Source organism: Ranitomeya imitator, chromosome 5 (assembly GCF_032444005.1).
Source record: "Ranitomeya imitator isolate aRanImi1 chromosome 5, aRanImi1.pri, whole genome shotgun sequence".
NCBI lineage: Eukaryota > Metazoa > Chordata > Amphibia > Anura > Dendrobatidae > Ranitomeya > Ranitomeya imitator.
In genome coordinates, this window is record NC_091286.1 from 452,309,610 (window position 1) to 452,334,381 (window position 24,772).

The following is a 24,772-nucleotide window of genomic DNA, read 5'->3' on the forward strand; positions in this document are numbered from 1 at the left end:
ACACATCCGGAATCATCGCACCCCACACATAGGGCCCTGTGTTATACCTTGCGGCGGCGCAACGGCGCTGCAAGGTAAACGGATATGCTGCGTTCTAAAAAGACGCGCCACATGTCCGGAAACGCAGGGCCGCCGGGTGCGTGTTCGCACGCATAGTGGAGACGGGATTTCATAAAATCCCCTCCACTATGCTGTAACATCTGGATGCTGCAGATTGAACGCTGCGGCTCTACGCAGCATTCAATCCGCAGCTATTCCAGATGTAATACGGCCCGTGGACACATACCCTTAGTGTGAGAAAACACGGTCAAAGTATTTTTATTGGTTTAAAAAAGAAAATAAAACAAGCAATAATAATAAAAAAAAAAAAAAACTGGTTTCCAAGCACATCGTTCTGCCGTTTGCAGCCTGTAATCATCTAGCATGCTCTATATATAGCAGGAGTTTTAATTGTATGGTTCTCTTTCCACAAGAAGCAGTCAAACCATGCTGAGGGACGTAACAAAACAAGGAGCACAGTGGGTCTGTTATCAGAGTGTCATGCTGGGGATCGTAATGCACCACATGCACTCCTATGGCAGGCACCGTGACCTGCTAAAATAAGGGGGGGGAAAAAAAGCTAAAAGCGCAAAATGAACAGCTGGCAGCTCTGGCTGCTAACATAATCATACCCATGCCTCGCGCCATCTAAGTGCTGGTTAGTTGAGCCTCAACATGCAAAAAAATAAAAAAGTGGATGAGGAGCCTCCCCTCCTACTCTACCTAATTTTGCTCAGCTGATTCCTTGCCCGTGACAGAGGCTGCAGGGCGATGAATTCGTCACTTAATGTAACTCTGTTGGGATACATCTACAGGTGGACAGAAAAGGTATGTAACACAGCACGTCAGTAAGGAAAAAGTCATTCTGAAATATGGAAGAGGAATTGCGTTAAATGGAAAAGTCATCATTACACAGAAAATAACACAAACATACCAGCTCCTGCCTACAGGAAATACAACAGCAAGCTTATCACTCTGTGATCCAATGCAACCCAATGTACCACATAGAGAAACATAAAAGAAGAGATTCCCAGGTAATCCAGCGCTTCCGATCAGTTGAAACCTTTCTAAACTGTGCTTCTCGGAGACTTGCAGAAAACGAAAACCAGGCCATGTGTGTATACATAGAAAAATGACACTTGTACACTTAAAACGTTTATTCGGTTTAATTACCAACACTTAAAGGGTTGTTATGGACACGTAACAGACTGTGAATAAAAATAGGAATCTGATTTCAGGTCATGCTGGACATTCACATTTACAGGCATCTGTATAAGAAGCTTCGCTAGCTAAATGCTGGGGAATAAAACCCAGCAGGATGCAGCTCTACCAAGACAGAGCTCATTGTCTATCACTATCAAGCTGCCCAATTATAGTGCAATTACAATATAAAAATATAGAAGTCAATTTGTAACCGGAGCAAACTCAGGCACTTACAGAAGTATATGGTTAATTTAGCAGTAGCAGCAAATGTGGACACTTAGGCCTCGTTTCCATTTATCCAGTCTCCCTGCTTTTTTTGATTGGCACCTCAGTTGTTGGGCTGGACTTGTCAAAGAATCGGATCTAAAAATGCCCAGTGTTGCATTGTTTGGGGGGAATGATGTGGAAACTGTTATAATAAAGGCAGACGACAATGGAAACAGTTTTGATATCAGCTGTGATCAGTGGAGGCACACGAAAACTGATCCTGATGAAACTGATAAGTGGAAACGGGGCCTTACAAATTATTCGACTATATTTATTCCTATGCACAATCTCTAACCATTTTGGTACTGACATTTTTTTGGATAATCTCTGTACATGATATATTATGGATTCAGATCTGCAATAGAAGTGTTAACACTAACATCCATTAATAAAACCTCTCTGAAAAGAAAGTCTGATGGCCATGTACAGCTCTCGATACCTGTGCCTTCTCTGTACTTGTAGGATAAAGGTGTCTAAAGACCACTTTCTTTAGGACGTCAAGAAACAAACAAGCTGTGGTGATGATGATAATGGCAAACCACGCAGACCCACTGGAAAGCAGCTGGACAAATACAAAGTACATGTCTTGGGTGTGTAAAAATGGCCTGCGGAGAGAAAGAAAGGGAACATATTAAGGGTTACTATTAAAAGCCTTAACTCTCTATCCATCCAACAAACTGCTGAACTGAAATGCCATGCAAGTGTGTACTGTGCTCCGCAATATATAACATGATATATGATAGAAGTTACATTACAGCACATTATTAGGACCCAGAGGAACCCAGAAACACCGAGTGGCTCCTATATAGCAGCGCTTAATCCCTAAGCCATGGTGCTGAGAAGAATAGAGAAAAAGGAGAGCCTTCCCCATCCTCACTTTCCTAAAAAGGTTTCTAGACTGGAAGAAGGGATTAAAAGTGAAACATCATATTCTAAAAACTGACCGAACCACAAACACTGTATATAGGGGCACAACAGTACAAAACACAACCGACCTAGAAATTAAGGATTCCTTGGAATACTCAACTAAGTTTTGTTACTGCTAAAACATATGGCTAAAATTGAACAGTATGCTACGTGAACTGTAGTAATTTTATGCTGTCCCCAAGCCAACATTTAGGCGAAATCTGCCACCATGATGTGACACCCCTGCAGATGTGATATGGGGGTGAGCATCATGTCATCATGTATGGGTGATAAACCGATTACCAGGAACATGCACAAAAATTGGGAGTCTAGTACAACTACAATTTAATGTAAATTCTTGTTTTAGCCATACTACAGTGTATATGCTTGAAAGCCTCTTTATAAAATACCTCTACGAGACATATAGTCTACAGTGCACAAGTAAAAGTCAGCATTACACAGCGTCCATTCAAGCAATGGTTCGACTGTGTAATTCAGGAGAGGACAGGTTCTCCATTGTGAGACCGTCTTACAAAACACAAGGGCCCTGAGCAGAGGATCCCAATCTGTAATCTCAATTTCTACATAGGGCATCTAATTCATTTACCAAGCCAGAAAACTACTTTAAGCTTAAAGCATCACCACCGTTTTCATTTTCACTTTATGAATCAATAGCACACATAAAAATAAGAAACTGTAATATATCTTATGAGAGAAATCTGCTTCCTTATCTGCCAGAATGTAGTAGTTATCAAAATTCCCAAAGTCTGTATTAAGTGAGGACTTTCCCATTACTGAGAAAGGGGATGACACCAGTTACTGATGAGTCTATGTAGAGGAGAGGAGGCGTTACAGACAGAGCTCACCCTCCTGTCTACATAGACTCATCAGTAGCCGGTGTCATCCCCTCCCTCAGTAATGGGAAAGTCCTCACTATTACACAGTTTCTTATTTTCATGTGTGCTATTGATTTATGAAATAAAAATTAAAACAATGGTTACTCTTTGAATAATGTTTCTTCAGTTACCACTGTCACACTTCGGACCATGAAGTCTGCCTTCTATAGGAAACCTGTTACTTACATAATTTTTTTCTAGCAGGATTACTGCATTGTGAAATGTGTAATAATAAATGCCATTTGCAGTTCAACAGAGATGCTGCTCTTACCAGATAATTCCACCATAAAACAGTGAAAAGATGAAATAAAATGCAATGGAACCCCAAGTGACAAAATGATTTATCCAGGTCCAGAACTGGGTTTCTAGGGCCATCTGTAAAGAAACAAAAGCAGTCTGTTGGTGTTTCCTCATTAATATTAGGCTTTCACATAACAAGTTGGACATTTTCTGTTTTACTTCTGTATTGTTCTTAAAAGGGAACCTGTCATGTCCACAAATGCCATTAACCTAAAAGATACGGGGGTAAAACTGCAGGTTACTAGTGTTTGAATGTTGTTTGGCCAGCTTACTGAAAAGTGGCTACTGGGACGAAACTAACTTGACTCTTCCCAGGAGCCGCTGGTTCTGAGCCAGAGTCTGCCGCAGCAGCTTCAGTCACCGCTCACTATCCTACGTGCGGTGGCCATAAACACACCTGTCACTCTGACCACTTGCTCAGTGCTGAGTGAGCTGTCAATTAAAGTGCCAGGATGTCTTTACAGAGACTGCACACAATATAGTGAGTGGTGACAGTAGCCACTCTGGCACACCTCTATAACGGCTCCTGGGAGGAATAAAGTTAATTTCCTCCCGGTAGATGTCCTTTCAGAGCGCTGGCCAGCCAACAATGCAACGCTATTAACCAGCTCATTAACCCTATGTCTGCAGGTTAATAGCATTTGGGGGACATGACAGGTTCCCTTTCATTACTTGAAGCAAATCTGTTGCTAGCTTTTACAATTCAAATTGTAAACATTATTGAATACATTTTAGATCTGGTGAGGCTGGTGTACTTGCTCACTGAGAAGCATAAAAAACAGGACACCTTTATCCTATGAGACCGTATGATTTCAGTGCCAAAAAAAATATAAGGGCTCGCTTGTGTGTGGCTAATGTTCATTGGTACTGTTTCGGAGTACAAATATTTATTCAAATTACTGAGAGGTGAGATGCGCAAAAGAAAAACAGGATTTTTGGTTGCTTACCGTAAAATCTGTTTCTCGGAGCCTTCATTGGGGGACACAGGAACCATGGGTGTATGCTGCTGCCACTAGGAGGCTGACACTATGCAAATAAAAAGTTAGCTCCTCCTCTGCAGTGTACACCCTACCGACAGGAAGTAGGATCTTCAGTTAGTGAGAAAGCAGTAGGAGAAGCAACGTGTAAAAGAGAAAGAATAATAATATAATAATAATAAACTTTATCTACAGAGCGCCAACAAATTCCACGGCGCTCCACAAATTAACAGATTCAAACACTCAAAGAGTGTTCAAAGAACTCAAACGTATACAGTAAACAGAAATGTTCAACTTGGGAGGGTGCTGTGTCCCCCAATGAAGGCTCCGAGAAACAGATTTTACGGTAAGCAACCAAAAATCCTGTTTTCTCTATCGCCTTTCATTGGGGGACACAGGAACCATGGGACGTCCCAAAGCAGTCCCTGGGGTGGGAAAAAACGGACTTCCATCAGGTCCGAGGACTCACCACTGCCGCCTGCAGGATCCTTCTGCCCAGGCTGGCGTCCGCCGAAGCATAGGTACGGACCTTGTAGTTCGGCAAAACGTGTGGATGGAAGACCAGGTTGCCGCTTTGCAAAGCAGTCGGCGAAAGCCTTGTGACGTACCGCACTGGAAGCGCCGACCGCCCGGGTAGGGTAGAGTGAGCCTTAATCCCAGGAGGGGGCACTCTGCTCTTGACCCGGTAAGCTTCCAAAATTGCCATTCTGATCGAGCAGGCAATAGTCGCCTTGGAAGCCGGCAGGCCTCTACGCACGCCATCAGGGATGGCGAAAAGAGAATCCATCTTTCGGAAAGCGGCCGTGCTAGCCAGGGAGATCCTCACTGCCCTGACGAGGTCCGGACTGTTCAACGATCGCTCCAGAGGGTGAGTCGGAGCTGGACAAAAGGTAGAAACAATGTCCTCGTTGAGGTGGAAAGATGAAAACCACCTCGTTAAAGGAAGGAAGGCGGAGGCCTGGGACCACCTTGTCCTGGTGGAAAAAAAAAAATCGAGAAAGGAGGTCGGCAAGAAATGGCCGCCAACTCAAAAACGTGGCAGATCGAAGAGATGGCCCTGATGAGAGCCACCTTCCGAGATAGAACTGACAGGGAAAACTCCCTGAGAGGCTCAAAGGGGGAACCCCTAAGAACAACCAGCACAACCTTTAAAGCCCATGAATCCACAGAGGCCCTGTACGGAGGGACAGCGTGGGCTACTCCTCGAAGGAAGGTCTTAGCCTGTGGCTGAGAAGAGAACGTCTTCTTAAAGGGAAGAAGATCGCAGGAACCTGGCCCTTTAGAGAACTGAGAGCGAAGCCCGAATCCAGTCCTGCCTGAAGGAAAACCACATGGAAGGCAGGGAAAAGGACATAGTGACAAGCGGTTGGACTCGCATCAACGAAAGTAAGCCTTCCAGGTACGAAAAGTAGATCCTGGAAGAAGACGAAGGCTTCCTAGCCTGGATTATAGTGTGACCCATCCGGTCCGAAAGGCCGGACGCTCTCACAACTGTGGAGTCCACAGCCATGCCGTTAAACTGAGCGACCGATAATTCGGGTGGCAGATCGGACCCTGAGACAGCAGATCGGGTCTGTTTGGAAGGCACCAGGGGTGTCCGTGAGAAGATTGACGATGTCCGCAAACCAAGACCTCCTGGGCCAATCCGGGACGATCAGAATGACCGGCACCTATCCCGCCTTGATCTTTTCGACAGCTTGGAAAGCAAGGGAACCGATAGGGGAGCACGAACTGCGACCAAGGAATGGCCAGAGTGTCAACACCACTGCGAGAGGATCGCGGGACCTTGGGATGACCCGAGGGACCTTCCTGTTCCATCGGGACTCCATGAGGACCACCTCTGGAGTCCCCCATCGAAGAGCAATATGAAAGGAAACCTCCTGAAGTAAGGACCATTCCCCTGCCGCAAGGCCCTCGCGGCTGAGGAAGTCGGCGGCCTAAATGTCCACACCGGGGACATGCACTGCGGAGCTACCCAGGACCGTTGCCTCTGTCCAAAGGAGGATCCTGGAATCTCGGCCGAGGCCAGAGAACGCCGAGACCACCCCTGGTGGTAGACATATGCCACAGCTGTGTCATTGTCTGCCTGGATTCGAATTGGCAGGCTGCTGAGAATCCTTACCCAGTGAAGGAAGACAGAAAGATGAACTCGAGGACAATGATCGGCAAAGAGGACTCCTGCGCCGACCTACAACCCTGAAAAGAACAGGTGACAAAGCCCCGCGCCTCCGCCGAGCGGGCTGGCGTCCGTCGTCACCACCTGCCAGGGAACTGGAAGGAAGGAAATGCTGTGAAGGATCTGCTGTGGGATAAAAGAAGTGACCTCCGCCACCAGTCGAGGAACCGTCTGACCCAGGAGAAAGCCGGATCGGACGATGCAGGGAGAAGACAGACCTGTCCCCTGTGATAGCATAGCCTGCTGAAGAAGTCTTGAATGAGACGGGCGAAGGGAAAATTGCTTCCGATGTTGCAACCAACCTCCTTAGGACCTTTAAGGCCCATCGGAAAGGAGGAGAGCAAGCGAACTTCCTGACAAAAGGAGGAATATCCTGTCTTTGGGAAGGAAGAGACTGGTCCGACAAGCGTCGAAGAATATGCCCGGAGCTACGAGGCGCTGAACAAGACGGAAATTCTTCCTGTTGGCGAGCCACCCGCAACGGCTAGAGTGTCGGGAAAGATGGATAGACTTTCGGGCGCCTGAAACCGAAATTCCTGAGCCTACATGGAAGCGATTACTGAACGAGGGAATATCATCCTGAAGGTCTCCGACAAAACTTCCTGTTCAGCAATTCGAGATCCAGACTGGGACGAACGTTGTCGTCCTCTGTCAGTACAAAAAGATTCGAAGAGAAGCCTGTGAAACGTTGAACTGTTCCTGTTCTGGGATGGGAACGATTACCCCGGATTTAATGAGGGAAACAATGGCTGTAAAGAGACCCGGGACTAGAGCGGGGTCTCTTGGAGGTTGGAATTTGAAGAAAACGATCCCAGGGCCGGAAATGAAGATTTTGTATCTAGAGGATACAAGTGCCCTGGCCCATGCGTCCTCTACTGAGGAGACCCAGACGTCCCTTAGAAACAGAAGACGGTTGCCCAGCCTGAGAAACGGGCTGGGGTCTAGTCGTGGGTCATGCCTAGGTGGAACTTCCAGTCCTGGACCTGGAGAATCCACCTTAGGACTAGCGGGAACGCCAGGAAGTAGTGAGTCGAAGAATACCTTCTTCTCTTAACGTGCCTGTGGCCTCTGTTGCGAAAGGGAATCTGATGCCGCGAAACGACGAAAAAAAGAGGCCGAAAGGACCGAAGTTGCCGCCTAAGAAGAGAACTGGTGCCGTCAGTGGCGTCCTTAATAATTTGGTCCAGCTTGGAACCAAAAGGACGTGATCCTTGAAAAGGGCAGGCTCGTAAGGGACTTCTTTGATGGCTCTTGAGCCAAACAGAGCGACAGCTGGCAACAACATTACTGGGTGTCTGAGCGGCAGAAGACGCGACGTCCAGGGAACAAATTATACCCCTGCGTGAGTAATCTGGGTGGCAGCTTCCGCCAGCCAGTCTGGTGGAGCTCCGGCTTGAATGTCCCAACGGAATTGTTTTAGCCCTTTCGGATACCGACTTCGAAACCAAAGTGGAAGCGAAAGCCGGGCATAGGGATGATGCCGAAATTCACGAAGAATTCCATGATTCTATCGATGGAATCTGTCAGAGTCGCCCCACCGGACAGCGTGAGGACTGTCTTAGTGGCAAGTCTAGCAGTCGGCGGATCCACAGAGGGAGAGGTCGTTCTCCATCGCCTCTCATACCGGTTGGCGATGAGATCCGGAGGAAAGAGATATGAGACTCCAAGACGCTTGTCTCTTTGAGAACGTCTGGTCGAATTCTCCCTTTCTCTGGCCAGAAGCTCCTCGATTCAGGATGAGGAACGAATCCCTTGGGAGGTAGTTTAGACCGTCTAAACGAAACCGCCTGATCTGCGGGTTCCGTAGAGGAATCTTAGATGCCACAGGTCAGATTGGACGCTCCAATGAGGCTTTGAACCATATCCCTCATGTTATGATATGGTCCGACTCCGGCCCCAAATTATCCTCCGAAGGTACATCATAAAAAGCCTCGCCCTCCGAGAGGGGGAGGATAAGGGGAAAACTCGACCACAGAGAAGGACCGTGGGGCGAGATGGACCGAGAAGAGAACTCAGACCGGCGTTCCCATCTGGATCTTTCGCGGCCTGTATTGGAAGACTCGGACAGAGATTCTTGCGACCCGCTGGCTACTACGGAAGTCTGCAGGGGCAACAGATCGAGCATGGACACAAGGGTCTGGGACACCCGTGTGAGATCCGCTACTGATAGAGACAGAGGGGAGGCCCAGCCTGGGGTGGGGACTTCGCTCTGAGGCGGAGCAGCAGGGAACATAAAGTGGGTTGCTGCAGGCCTGCCTGAGAGAGGCTTGCGGTTGCAAGGCGAACCCTGAAAGTGTTTCACTAAGACACAGGAAAAAGTGACTCCGGCCCCTGAGACAGAGGATTGGGGGGGGGGGGGGCTGGGGTTTGAGTCAAACTGCGGTGCAGAGGTACTCACGGCAGGCGCTGCGGTGTCCAGATGGAAGGCTGCACGGCTTGGAAGATGCTCCTCAGGAACGATAGCCCCTAGGAGAACAGGTAGACATATCTGGGGCACTCTTGTTCGGAACTTGCTGCAGGCCTGAAGAACAGCAGTGGAACAGAAAGATGGAGCTGCTGCCCTGCGGCCTCTGGTTGTAATCCGCGCAGAAGATGTGCTGTGCCCCCAGAAATGAACGCTCTCAGTGAAAATGCGCGTGTGAAATCTCCTGCCCTGTGCTCAGCTGCGACGTGGAGGAAGGGGCGGAGTCCGCCCAGATGACACCGGTGGGCGGAGATTGCAGGGCACAGTTTGTCGGGCGGGAGAAAGCCCGCCCGAAGAAAGCGGAAGTTGAGGAGCGCGGTACCGGAAGTAGGCCCCGGCGGAAGCCGGGACCTAAATTAGAGGCCGGCGCCGCTGGAAAAAGATCGCGGCCCCGGAACAATGTGCCGCAGAGCAGCGCGGTAGCCTGCCAGGGCCGCAGGGAGGACGGAATAGTCGGAAGGCGGCGCCGAAGTAGGCCCCGGCTGAAGCCGGGACCTAAATTAGAGGCCGGCGCCGCCGGAAAAAGAGATCGCGGCCCCGGAACAATGTGCCGCAGAGCAGCGCGGCAGCCTGCCAGGGCTGCAGGGAGGTCGGAAGGCGGCGCCGAAGTAGGCCCCGGCAGAAGCCGGGACCTAAATTAGAGGCCGGCGCCGCCGGAAAGAGGATTGCGGCGCCGAAGCCTGCAGGGCGGCCGCCGGGGGGAGCGGTGCCGACGCCGCCAGAAAAGTGACATTGCAGCCGCAGCGCGACCGCAGGGAGGACACTGCGGCCCCGAAGAAGGGGATAACCTGTAGTGCAGAGCTACTGCACGTCTTGCTGCCCCTGGGATTCCTTTTAAAATGAGATCAGCGCCGCCATAGAGGATAGAGCAGCGCATCTAGGGACTACTACTCCCCCACACAGCGAGAGAGTAAGGGGGGAAGATCTGGAGATTTAGGGGAAATACTCACCTTAGACATCCCACGCAGTTACTAACCTGAGGGGATTGAGACGTCCACGGAGCTGTGATGGACGTCCTCGTCTCCTCCAACCGACAGGCTCTGGTGGGCGAGTGGGTGGGGGACGGAGCCAGGACCGGACTTCTCAGCACGCTTGTGTGCTAGGATCTTGGTCCTGGAGAGGGATCTATGAGGATACGGGGTGGCAGTACACGCCGTACTCATAGTCCGCATTGTGGGAGTACAGGTGTGACTGCTCACCCTGTATCCCTCCGGAAAACCTGAAAAGGAACGACGCACATTGAGGTAGATAAGGGTCTAATGAAAGACCCGTGTCCACCTCCTACTGACACTAAGCTAAACTGAAGATCCTACTTCCTGTCGGTAGGGTGTACACTGCAGAGGAGGAGCTAACTTTTTATTTGCATAGTGTCAGCCTCCTAGTGGCAGCAGCATACACCCATGGTTCCTGTGTCCCCCAATGAAAGGCGATAGAGAAAATATAAATATATAGCAATGCATTAATCTAGTAACATGTGCCTCCATCAGGTGCCATTTTATACACAAAAGTACTAGTCAGTTTGGGAGGAAAGATGCACTAACAAGATAAATTGACAAACCCCTTTAATTTAAGCTGCTAAATGATATGTATGGCTTTTCCACCATTTTTATTGTTCCAATAAGTCTAAAGCTTAAACAAAAGTGCAAATATTTTGAGAGAAAAAATAAATATGGCTGTGTGTCTATAGCTAACAAATATATTTGTATGTCCTATATGTATCCATGGCCACAGACTATAAAAAACCATGGATAGTCTGATTAGAATCAATACCAATTTTTTCCCTAGGGATATATTAAAGCAGTAAGAAAATATTATAAGAAAAAAAAAGGGATTTGCAAATTTAAGTCACAGAAATGTCTTGAGTTCAGATAAAACACATGCAGACTGCAAAAAAAACAAACAAACAACTAATTTGTATACCCTCTGCTTCAGTTTGAACATCACTACAAATAAAATTATCTGGTCAATATAGGTGTAAGTAAAGGATCTCAAATGTTGCTCAGCATTTTAGGCATATTTGTACTGTGAAATTTGATTCAGTGGGTCTGTCATAGTTGTAAAAAAGTGAAGTTTGTGAAGCTCACCTTCATTGTAACTGTTAAAACCATAACTGTAAACACCAAAGTGCCAAACGTCCAGTTTCCAAACATCTAAACAGGAACGTAACATAGTATTATATTAGTATTCATGCATGTCTATGCAAATAGCAGCTCACTGACCAAATTCTTTTAATGGGATCCTGTCATGTCATTTTTAGCATTTAAACTGTCCCTAGTATGTTTTTAGTGATGCAATGTGCATAACTAACATGATTTTTTCATTAAAAATGGCGCAATAATCATGTACAAAAAGCACTTTATATACTTGGATCATACCTGCTGATTTAGTTATAGTGAGGTGTGTCATTTCGTTCAGTCATGGTTATCGCCGACTACGCAATGTGAATGATGCTCACTGGGTTGCGCCGACGTCATTCGAATCCGCCTTGAAATCCTGTGCTTGCGCAGTATCAATAGGGGAGCTACACTTGCACCGTGACGAGCGGCTCCGGCTGCACACAGTCAGTGAAGCGGTGTACTACTACGGGAAGCCGCTCGTCACGGCGCATGCACGGCTCCCCTATTGATACTGCACAAGCGTGGCTCCACGATACACACTGCACAAGCCTGGGATTTAAAGCAGATTCACGTGAACCCCGGGATCATCATTCAAATTACATGGTTGGCGACAACCGTGACTGAACGAAATGAAGCACACCCCTATGACTAAATGAGCAGGTATGATCTGACGATATAAAGTGCTTTTTGCACATGATTACAGTGCAGTTCTTAATGAAAAAGACGTATTAGTGATGCACATTGCATCACCACAACACACTGGGGACAGTTTAGATGCTAAAAATGATACAGCAGGTTCCCTTTAAGTTTTTAAGAAAGTTGTCCACTACTAGGACAACCCCTTCTTGATCTAAATGTTTGGGCCCGATAAAATGAAAAAAGCTGATGCTCTCCTACCGTGCTGGCACCTTTCCAGCGCTGCCATCACTGTCCCCGCTTTTGGACAAATTGAACATGAAGAGGAAGTCAGATCAGCTGTAGCCCGGACTTCCTCTTCAGGTTCAATTCGACAGAAGGCAGGGACAGTGACGGCAGCGCTGATTGGGGGCCGGGCTCACGTGTCACAATAACTGCACGGGAGCCCTGGGGAGAGCGAGTGAGGACATCACTGAAACGGCGCCGGCACGGGAGGAGAGTATAGTTGCTTTTTTTTTGCTTTAATTGGGACCAAGTCTGGGGTGTGAGAATGAGTTGTCTTAGTAGTGGACATCCCCTTTAAACAAAAACAATAAAAAATAAAATTTTGACCGCTGTTTACGGATAAAACAAACAAATCTGAAATTACAATCTAGTTCTTTCATCACATATTCCTTTACCTATTGAAATTACTGAAATTGCAACACAAAGAAGAAAACATAGTAGAATTATGAAAAGCACAGGATCAAAACACGTCAGTGATCTGCCAATGATAAAAACTGGAAGCAAAATTTGAAAAACATCTTGATTTATTCAATATTGATATGAGGTTTACGCATAGACACAACTGCACTTACAAGTCTGGTCTGCTATAAATGAGGTTATTACTGGTTGTCGGAGGAATGTTCCTCCACACTGAATGCACTTGGGCAAACCATTAATATCTGCTGCTAGCATCTCCCTTTGTAATTGCGACCACTGATGTCCCAAATGTGCTTGATGGCAGACAAGTCCGGAGATGCTGCGGGCCATGGTAGCATTTTTAGGCCATGCAGACTGATGACAATATAAAGTGCAACAAATGGTCTGGCATTGCGTTGAGTAACGGCTTCTGGGACACTTTGGAGAAATCGCTGTACCACTGGTGGTTCCATCACCAAATAGATGTAATGCTGAGCTGTTAGTGTACCTGGCATGAAGACTAACGAGGTCCGGCTACAGTAAATCATGCCACCCCACATCAAACTCAGGATTAATAATGGTGTGACCATGCTCACGTTGTCTCCAAATGGAGACCGGAGTCTGGAATAGAGCAAGGAGTCCTGCTTTTGCATTGGGCACAATGACAACTGCAGATTGGTCTGGAGACCACGTTGGCAACCCCAAGTAGAGTACTCCACGAGGGAATATCAACTAGCCTTCATTCCAGAAGTTTAAGGAGTAATTGATCCATGTAACTTTGTCAAGAGAAATTTGAGTTATCTACATCACAGTACTTTAAATGTTAGAAATGTATAGAGGATATCCAGGACTTAAAAAAAAGTAATGTAGTTGCTAACATAGGCAACTATCTGCCATGCTGATTGACAGCCAACTCCCCTCTGCCCAATTGGGTGATGCTGATTGACAGCCAGCTCTCCCAGGCCTAATTGGGGGAAGCCAGCTGTCAATCAGCATGACATCAGTAGTCCCGCCTTGTCAACAGGAAGAGAAACTGCTGCTCTGTGGGCAGGGAGTAGCTGAATCTCCGGCAGGAGTGGTCAATGACCGGCTCCGAGGAACAGCAGACAGGTAGTTTTTTTTTGTTTTATGTCCAGGATACCCTCTTTAAAGAATAATGGTCGTCTCCCCCCACATAAACAAATAGTACACAAGAAAACATGAAACTTTGCTATATATCACATCAGAGAAGTCTGCTTTTCTCTCTTCTTGGATAGTTCATTCATTCTCAATCGATGGGTAAAATCAGTTTTCAGTGAATACAGACTTTCCCATTACTGAGATAGGAGATGGAAGTTTGTACTCAAAGTTCTATGGGGAAGTGGAACGGTGGCTTCAAAACTTGCAGCAGAATGTCTGTATCTCCCTCAAGCTCCTCGCTTTTTATCTAGAGCTGTATGAGCTCCAAGTGCCATCTCCTACCTCTGCTATGAACAAGCCTGGCTTCACTGAGCACAGATTTTACAAATATTACCAGCAAATTCATAGTGAAGAATCAGTCTTTAAGAAGAAGCAGATTTCTCTGACGAGATCTATTACAAAGTTTCTATATGTACTATTGATTTATGAGAAAAAAATTTAAATGACGGTTACACTAATGCAACATGAAAACCTTTCCTTTTGGAAAATATACTGGGCACAAACAATGCAATAGGAGAATCTCAAAAGGGTCTATGAGCAGTGCTAAAAGGAGTGACCACCCAATGCTAATAGCATATAATGATATATAACACCATTACTGCTAAGCTATTCCTCGTACAATGATACTCTTACCAGTTGCCTGTTAGGCTTCAGTATCTGATGGCATGCATAGCAAGGAAAGGAGGAAAAAGGAAGAGAAGTAGAGCCAAGAGGTAAAGCAAGAGAACAGCATAGAGGTGAACAATTGAGTGGAAGCTTTCTAGTTGATATTGTCACTTTCCAGGAGCGGACATTCAGTCGAGAAGTTATGACATCTTTCTAGCACAACGTAATATCACAGAATAGCAAATGGCAAATGCGTTAATGTCTACCTTTGTAAAGGCTCTTTGCTAAATTATTATTTATGTCTACCTTTGTAAAGGTTCTTTGCTAAATTATTATTTATGTCTACCTTTGTAAAGGCTCTTTGCTAAATTATTATTTTTGAACGATACAACTTTGCAAATAGCCTTGAAAAAAAGCTATTAACTGTTGTCTGTAACTCCCACACAGAGCTGGGTGTTCCACGGTAACATACTACAAAAGTCATCATGAGAAGTCTGCCTCGTGTTACTTTCCTCCTCTGCAGGTAAGCCAGGAGCTATGGGATTAGGACCTTAGGCTATGTGTACACAATGCGGATTTGCTGCGAAACCGCAGCGGATTTTTCCGCACAGAAACGCTGCAGATCCGCACTGTGATGTACAGTACAATGTAAAAAAAAAAAAAAAAATGCTGTGCAGATTGTGCGGAAAAATCAGTGCGGAATTGCTGCGGATTTAAAAGAAGTGCATGTCACTTCTTTTGTTCGGATCTGCAGCGTTTACAACACCCCCCCATGATAGAAATCCGCAGTGGCAAAAACCGCAGAAAATCCGCATCAATTCCGTGGCAAATCCGCACAAAATCCGCATAAAAACCCACGGAAAATCAGCAGCTGTGGATTCTGCCAGGAGATGCAGGTTTTGTTCAGAAAATTCTGCACCACATTTCCTATGTGTGCACATAGCCTTATACTGTAACAAATGCTGACTTGACAATGTCAGTTGGCATGCAATAAACTTCCATTTTCATGTGGCGATTATAGTGAATGTGCAAGTTGCATGGAGATGAGTAGTTTGTCTCCATACAGATAGCATTACAGTCGGCGTTTACAAGGTGGAATGGGCTTTTGACAAAATGATAATTGTTATGCCCACGTAAAAGATGAGATCAAGGAGAAAGGAGCTATGATCACTGGAAACAAAGTTTCATGAAAGTTCACAAAGCTCATGAAAGTTTGTCCAGCTGATAACTGGTCCATGTAAAATGGCCTTTAGATGCAAAAGAGTAACCTCAAACTATACGGCAGCTGTGACCAACAATAAGTGCAAATAGATTTTTTAAAGCTATTTACAAAGTAACCTGCAGTAGAGGAATAAAACTTGCTTGAAACAACATTTGCTTTGGAAAAAAAAATGGATCAGTAAACTGAATTTCAATAAAAAAAATTCTTCTTTATTTCCTACCTTTAAAAAAAATTAGTCCAGACAGATGATAAAATCATGTAGCATTCGTGCACATTTCTGGCCGTAGCACTTAGTCGTTGAATATAGACATTTGCTTTGGTCTGCTGTTTTACGATAAATAGTACAACACTTCTCTGACGACTTTGTTTAGGATTGCAACTCGTTCCTTCAAGTAAATGGAGCGGAGCTGCAATACTAAACAAAGGAAAGTGGCAGCGTTTCTGGTGGAAAATAAAAGATCATCATAGCCAATCCTGGACAACTACACACGTTACGTCCAGAGATCTATATATTGCACCAGGAGTGAAAACCATACAAAAAAATCCATAGCGCACACCAAAAAATAGAGAAAACTTCACACTGACTACAGTTAGCGGTACCGCCCATGAGAAGGCAAATACAATGGTGTAGATAGCCAGGTGGGATATAACTAAATTGACATTTTTAATCCTCTAATTTATACAGATGTTAAACAGGATATCTAACCGGAGTTTTTAATCTAAACTAAGAACCTTCTCCAATTCCTGATGCTCCACTGATTCTGGAACAGGTTTTCTTTTTCCTCTGCCCTTTTGGTCCAAAGTTATGCCCCTGTTGATAAAAGATACAAATTGTACCTTCAACCAACTATGAGTAAACCACAACCTGTCAAAAGAAGAGAAAATTGGCCACAAAGCAGTTCTGTGGTGTATGTCCAGCTGGTTGAAAGCAAAATGTGCATCTTTATTACCAAGAAGTCAAAAAATTCGAAAGGAGAGGCACAGGAAAAAAAAACAATAACTGCTCCAGAATCAGTGAAGCATCAGCAATTGCAGGAGGTGCTTTGTGAAAATTACCGTAAAAAATCCAGTGAAAGGTCCTCTTTAAATAGGTTGTCTATTAGCTAACAACTGATCATTGGAAATGTCCAGAAATGGACAGATGTGTAACTTTGTATGAATATTATGTGCACACTTAGACGTGTCAGGAGTTTGAAGTATATTAACCCCTTAAGCCCCAAGGGTGTTTTGCACGTTAATGACCAGGCCAATTTTTACAATTCTGACCACTGTCCCTTTATGAGGTTATAACTCTGGAACGCTTCAACGGATCTTGATGATTCTGGCATTGTTTTCTCGTGACATATTGTACTTCATGATAGTGGTAAAATTTCCTTGATATTACCTAGGTTTAATTGTGGGGGGAAAAAACGGAATTTGGCGAAAATTTTGAAAATTTCGCAATTTTCCAAATTTGAATTTTTATGCCCTTAAATCACAGAGATATGTCACACAAAATACTTAATAAGTAACATTTCCCACATGTCTACTTTACATCAGCACAATTTTGGAACCAAAATTTATTTTTGTTAGGGAGTTATAAGGGTTAAAAGTTGACCAGCAATTTCTCATTTTTACAACACCATTTTTTTTTTAGGGACCACATCTCATTTGAAGTCATTTTGAGGGGTTTATATGATAGAAAATAACTGTGACAATTCTAAAAACTGCACCCCTCAAGGTTCTCAAAACCACATTCAAGAAGTTTATTAACCCTTCAGGTGTTTCACAGGAATTTTTGGAATGTTTAAAAAAAAAAAAAAAAAAAAAAAAGAACATTTAACTTTTTTTCCACAAAAAGTTTAATTCAATTTGTTTGATTTTTCCAAGGGTAACAGGAGAAAATGGACACCAAAAGTTGTTGTACAATTTGTCCTGAGTACGCAGATACCCCATATGTGGGGGTAAACCACTGTTTGGGCGCACAGCAGAGCTCGGAAGGGAAGGAGCGCTATTTGACTTTTCAATGCAAAATTGACTGGAATGGAGATGGGACGCCATGTTGCGTTTGGAGAGCCTCTGATGTGTCTAAACATTGAAACCCCCCACAAGTGACACCATTTTGGAAAGTAGACCCCCTAAGGAACTTATCTAGCTGTGAGCTGAGCACAAAGTGCTTCACAGAAGTTTATAATGCAGAGCCGTAAAAATAAAAAAATCATATTTTTTCACAAAAAAGATATTTTCGCCCCAAATTTTTATTTTCCCAAGTGTAAAAGAAGAAATTGGACCCTTAGGTTGTTGTGCAATTTGTTCTGAGTACGCTGATACCCCATATGTGGGGGTAAACCACTGTTAGGGCGCTTGGCAGAGCTCGGAAGGGAAGGAGCGCTATTTGACTTTTCAATGCAAAATTGACAGGAATTAAGATGGGACGCCATGTTGCGTTTAGAGAGCCACTGATGTGCCTAAGCATTGAAAACCCCCACAAGTGACACCATTTTGGAAAGTAGACCCCCTATGGAATTTATCAAGATATGTGTTGTGAGAGCGCTGAACCCCTTAGTGTTTCACTACAGTTTATAACGCAGAGCCGTGAAAATAAAAATTCTTTTTTTTTCCCACAAAATTTATTTTTTAGCCCCCAGTTTTGTATTTTCCCAGGGGTAACAGGAGAAATTGGACCCCAAAAGTTGTTGTCCAATTTGTCCTGAGTACGCTGATACCCTATATATGGGGAGAACCACCGTTTGGGCGCATGGCAGAGCTCGGAAGGGAAAGAGCGCCATTTGGAATGCAGACTTAGATGGATTGGTCTGCAGGCGTCACGTTGCATTTGCAGAGCCCCTGATGTACCTAACAGTAGAAACCCCCCACAAGTGACCCCATATTGGAAACTAGACCCCCCAAGGAACTTATCTAGATGTGTTGTGAGAACTTTGAACCCCCAAGTGTTTTACTACAGGTTATAACGCAGAGCCGTGAAATTAAAAAAATCTTTTTTTTTTTCCACAAAAATTATTTTTTAGCCCCAAGTTTTGTATTTTTCCAAGGGTAACAGGAGAAACTGGACCACAAAAGATTTTGTCCAATTTGTCCTGAGTACGCTGATAATCCATATGTTGGGGTAAACCCCTGTTTGGGCGCACGGGAGAGCTCGGAAGGGAAGGAGAGCTGTTTTTCAATGCAGAATTGGCTGGAATTGAGATCAAATGCCATGTCGCGTTTGGAGAGCACTGATGTGCCTAAACAGTGGAAACCCCCAATTGTAACTGAAACCCTAACTCAAACACACCCCTAACCCCAACCACACCCCTAACCCCAACACACCCCTAACCCTAATCCCAACCACACCCCTACCCAAACACACCCCTAACTCTAATCCCAACCACACCCCTAACCCCAACCACACCCCTAACCCTGGCACATCCCTAACCCTAATCCCAACCACACCCCTAACCTTAATCCCAACTGTAAATGTAATCCAAACCCTAACTTTAGCCCCAACCCTAACTGTAGCCCTAACTTTAGCCCCAACCCTCACCATAACTTTAGCCCTAACCTCACCATGACTTTAGCCCCAACCCTAACTTTAGCCCCAACCCTAACTGTAGCCCCAGCCCTAACCCTAACTTTAGCCCTAACCCTAGCCCCAACCCTAACCGTAGCCCTAATGGGAAAATGGAAATAAATACATTTTTTAAATTTTATTATTTTTCCCTAACTAAGGGAGTCATGAAGGGTGGTTTGATTTACTTTCATAGCAGGTTTTTTTGCGGATTTTTATGATTGGCAGCTGTCACACTAAAAGACGCTTTTTATTGCACAAAATAGTTTTGCCTCTCCACATTTTGAGAGCTATAATTTTTCCATATTTTGGTCCAAAGAGTCATGTATGGTCTTGTTTTTTGCGGGACAAGTTGACGTTTTTATTGGTAACGTTTTCGGGTACGTGACATTTTTTGATCGCTTTTTATTCCGATTTTTGTGAGGCAGAAGGACCCAAAACCAGCTATTCATGAATTTCTTTTGTGGAGGCGATTATTCCGTTCCATGTTTGGTAAAATTGATAAAGCAGTTTTATTCTTCGGGTCAGTACGATTACAGCGATACCTCATTTTTATCATTTTTTTATGTTTTGCCGCTTTTACACGATAAAAACTATTTTACAGAAAAAATAATTATTTTTGCATCGCTTTATTCTGAGGACTATAACTTTCTTATTTTTTCGCTAATGATGCTGTATGGCGGCTCGTTTTTTGCAGGACAAGATGGTTATTTATATTTGATTGCGTGTTATTTCACTTTTTGTTCAGCGGTATGATAATAAACCGTTGTTTTTTACATCTCTTTTTTTTACGGTGTTCACTGAAGGGGTTAACTAGTGGGACAGTTTTATAGGTCGGGTCGAATTATTTTTATTTTTTATTTTTTTTACACATATAAATATATATATTTTTTTACATTATCACATTGTCCCAGGGGGGGACATCACTATATAGTGACAGATCGCTGATCTGACACTTTGCAGAGCACTGTGTCAGATCAGCGATCTGACGTGCACTGCTGGAGGCTTCCCGGCGCCTGCTCTGAGTAGGTGCTTGTAAGCCACCTCCCTGCAGGACCCAGAAGTTGCCCCGCAGCCATTTTGGATCCAGGGTCTGCAGGGAGGAGACGCTCAGTACAAGGTGAGCACATCGCCTTGTACCGAGGGTCTCAGGGAAGCCCGCAGGGAGCCCCCTCCCTGCGCGATGCTTCCCTAAGCCCCCGGAAGGCTGCAATCATGATTGAGCGCAGTGTTCCGGGGGTTAATGTGCCAGGAGCGGTCCGAGACTGCTCCTGACACATAGTGCCGGATGTCAGTTGAGATAGTCAGCTGACACCCGGCCGCGATCCGTCGCGCTCCCCCCGTGAGCACGGCCGATTGCATATGACGTACTATCCCATCACTGGGAATTAAGTCCCAGGTCACCTCGACGGGATAGTACGTCATATGGGATTAAGGGGTTAAAAAAAAGAGATCAGTTTGATCCACAAGAGTCTTTTGTGGCATAAATCTACAACATTAATACGTGCTGGATAGCGTTCATTAATACAGCTACAGGTGGGAGCAGCGAGGTACGCCGAACCATACCATTCTTATCTAACTCTCCTGCTCATCAACAGACCACACTGGATCTGGACAAGGGTTGATCTCTCAAACCAGTATAGGGGTTGTGTTCTCAACACCAGTGGGCGAGTAGAAGCACTTCCCAAAATACGATCACCTATAATAATGTGATTGGATACTTGCCCTATGTAGCACCATTTTCTATTTTTTTATTCAGAACAAGCTGTAATAAGTCCCCAACATTGAATTTCATCAGCGTATCTAACTGTACATTTCATTAGCTTGTCAAATGTTTATGTTATTAAAAATTCTACCTTCCTTTTTGTTTTATCAAAAAAACTCTCACGTGTGAGAGCTTACAAATGTTTGTTCTTAATCCAGTTATTCAAACACACTTTAATAGGTAATAATAATATTACCCTTACTATTAATAACCATTTACAATATAATACATACCTGACCATTTCCAAGGAGAGATGCATCTTCACCCATAAGAAAGTATGACCCAAAAAAGAAAATAAAGGCATGCCCAAAGCCTAGAAAGGTCCAGTATAGGAACGGTTTAAAACCGAGAAGGGCATTTTTGCTAATGTCTCTGTAGAAACAATGAACATATGCATTATAAATAGATTTAGTACCTTGAAAACATAAAATGTATCACATCATCTATGTCACCATTATCTCATACATACTGTACACATCAATTAAAATATTATTTCAGTATTGTCTTTTTACCTACTGATGCTCTCCACATGTATTTTACCCATTGGAATGATGACACTGCTCTGTGTTCGCTGACTAGAACTTCCTAAATTACATGGAGTATCATCTATAGCCAGCTGGTGCTTCTCCGCTTTCCTGTTTCGAGTTTTCACTATGGACGCTATTTTTTATTCTTATTTTTTTACTCTCTGTGTACTTTGGATTTTCTTTGTTAAATAAATTATTTTTGATTTTACTTGTGGAGTTCATGACCTCATGTGTTTGTACGATTTGGACATCTTTGGGAGTCTTCTACATGTATTTTCATAATTTGTAGAGAGCCATGATTAATTTGTGTTTGGTTAGTCTAAAAGATGGACATTTTCAATTAAGATATAAAATGGCATTCTTCTGCCATGTATGTGATGAACACTACACATGCATTGGGTGATGCTTATTAATATAGGCCATTTTTAAATAATGCAGATTTCTCCTTGCTGGTCTTAAAATATGCCAGATTTAGTATATTGGTTCATGCTGTTTGATAAACCTGGCCTTTATTTATCAAGAGTGTTATTTATTATTTAGGTCATAGGTCTCCTCCTTCCCTTTGATGCGCGCTCCGGTGCAGAGCCGGCAACTTTTCATCCACATGACATCTGATTTGATCACAGCTGACAGTGACACAATAGACGGAGAAATACTCTCAGATGTTGTAAATCACCTGCACTATGTAAAACACATCCAGCACTCCCCTGCAGACTGACAAACGGCAGAAATGCTATATTTGAGAATAGGACAGGCCTTGAGTCCCACAGATCAGTTTTTAAAAATGATGGTTGTATGGATCAATGACAGCACACAGATGGTGAATGGAGCCTTAATTATATAACAAGCACATTTCCATTAAAAGGGAACCTGTCACCAGGTTTGGCCGATAAGAGATACGGCCATCAACTTTCAGGGCTGATATAGAGCATTCTATAATGCTGGATATCTGCCCCCAACACGACCTGTAAGAAAAGAAAAATAACTTATTATACTAACCTGCGGGTTGGTCTGGTCCGATAGGAGTCGCTGGTCTTGGTCCGGCGCCTCCCTTCTTCTTGCGATGCCATTATCCTGCTTGCTTTATGTGGATGACGCGTCTCCTCAGCACCACGCTCCTGCGCAGGTGTACTTATCTGTCCTGTTGAGGGCAGAGCAAAGTACTGCAGTGCGCAGGTGCTGGGAAAGGTCAAAAAGCCCTGGCACATGCACACTGCAGTACTTTTGCTCTGCCCTCAACAGGACAGAGAAGTGCGCCTGCGCCGGACCTCTGTGCTGAGGAGACTGTGTGGATGATGCAGGGAAGCGCCATCCACACAAAGCAAGCAGGAGGACGAGGATCGTAAGAAGATGGGAGGCGCCGGGCCAAGACCAGCGATGCCCACCGGGCCGGACCGCCCCGCAGGTGAGTATAATAAAAGTTATTTTTCTTCTCTTACAGGTCTGGTTGGGGGCAGATGTACAGCATTATAGAATGCTCTATATCAGCCCTGAAAGGTGATGACCGTATCTTATATTGGCCAAACCTAGTGACAGGGTCACTTTAAATAGCCTTTAAACTGTAAAGCATTCTTCAATATGTTTTTATTAATAAGCTACTCACCTATAGAGACCAGGTTTGGTGTGTAACACATGTGGATGCACATGTTGTTCAAACAGACTGTACATCAGAATAGGTAAAGAAGTGAAACAAATATTGTACAAAGTCAGATACACACTGTCATACAGTGTCTGTAAAGGAAACAAGAAATTAGAACTGTGCTAGTAACGTGCATGGATTAGAAAAGGCTACCAAAAAGTGACATCAGATTACATGGTACCTGTCATGTTAAAAAAATAGGGATTTTTGTGTACTCACCGTAAAATCCTTTTCAACGAGCCATTCATTGGGGGACACAGACCGTGGGTGTATGCTGCTGCCAATAGGAGGCTGACACTAAGTGATAAAAAAAATTTAGCTCCTCCCCTGCAGTATACACCCCCCTGCTGGCTCTCAGCTAACCAGTTCGGTGCAAAAGCAGTAGGAGATCAATAACAATATATGAGCGTATAGCATGTCATATTCTAAAAAAACAAGCATAAGCTAATAACAGGGTGGGAGCTGTGTCCCCCAATGAATGGCTCGGAGAAAAGGATTTTACGGTGAGTACACAAAAATCCCTATTTCTCCTTCGCCTCATTGGGGGACACAGACCGTGGGACGTCCCAAAGCAGTCCCTGGGTGGGGACAACAATAGATCAGGCCCTGTGTAACCGCTACTTACAAGTGCGCCACCGCGGCCTGCAGAGTCCGCCTGCCCAGACTCACATCTGTGGAAGTGTGGGAATTATAGTGCTTCAAGAATGCATGCGGACTGGACGAATCCGCAAGCTTGCAGGCGTGCCTTGCAGACGCCTGGTGCCTAGGACACTTGATAGACAGGGAGATACGCTGACATCTAGCACGGAAGGACTCCTGGATGGTGAAAAGAATTCACCATGTTATCATGGTCGATGAAACGGCTAAACCCTTCCTGAAAATGTCAGGAAGCCTTCCTCTACCGTCAGGAAGCCCAAATAAATGTCCAACCTTCAGAAGGACGCCGTCCTCAAGACGTACCTACTCAGAGCACTCACTTCGTCCAGAATATGGGGGATCTTATTCCATTTTGTGGACTGGAGCCAAAAGAGATGAGGGAAGAACTAAGCCCTCATAACAGTGGTAATACAGTACCACCTTGGTAACAAGGGATGGAGATGGCCTGAGGACAACCTTGCCTCGAAGGTAATAAGGGAAAAAAGTCTGAAAGAGCAGAGAAGCTAGCTCCGAAGACTCGTCAGAGTGAGAATATCGCAGAGGAGAACGGGACGACTTTCCCTGATAGTAAAGTCTGCCCGGATGAAAAAGGAGCCTACTGTAAGGCTCCTAGGAATAATAAGGTCCCAATGATCTAACTGTATGCGATAGGGAAGAACTACGTGTGAAAACTCCCTGTGAGAAAGTCCCTACTTGCAGTTGTGCTGCGATAAGGCGAGAAGATACTAGCTCCGCAAACAAAAACCGGACGTGGTCAGTGCGGATCTCTGAGGATCACTGGGGCCCCTTTCTGCTTCCGAATGGCTTTCGGAAGCAGTGGAAGGGGAGTTATGGAAACTGGTACCACGGCAGAACCAGAGCATGGAGAGGCGATGGCTCTTGGATCTCGAGGCCGAACCACGAACTTGAGTACATTGGCCTTCAGTCTGGATGTCATCCCACCTACAACTGGAGAGCTCCAGTAAGGA

General features: G+C 44.8%; 1 protein-coding gene across 3 annotated transcripts in view; it reads right to left on the reverse strand.

Moving 5' to 3' along the window:
* Nucleotides 1-24,772, reverse strand: part of ATP11B (ATPase phospholipid transporting 11B (putative)) — a 208,364-nt gene that overhangs the window by 20,575 nt on the left and 163,017 nt on the right. For 2 of the 3 annotated variants that reach the window (XM_069727247.1, XM_069727246.1), the window contains exons 24-28: nt 23,112-23,239; nt 21,215-21,353; nt 11,313-11,378; nt 3,583-3,686; nt 1,949-2,114 (exon numbers count right to left, since the gene is read on the reverse strand). In XM_069727247.1, the coding sequence (XP_069583348.1) occupies nt 1,949-2,114; nt 3,583-3,686; nt 11,313-11,378; nt 21,215-21,353; nt 23,112-23,239 (603 nt within the window). Of the gene's footprint in view, nt 1-762; nt 849-1,948; nt 2,115-3,582; nt 3,687-11,312; nt 11,379-21,214; nt 21,354-23,111; nt 23,240-24,772 lie in introns of all 3 variants that reach the window. The other variant, XM_069727248.1, reaches the window with a different exon arrangement.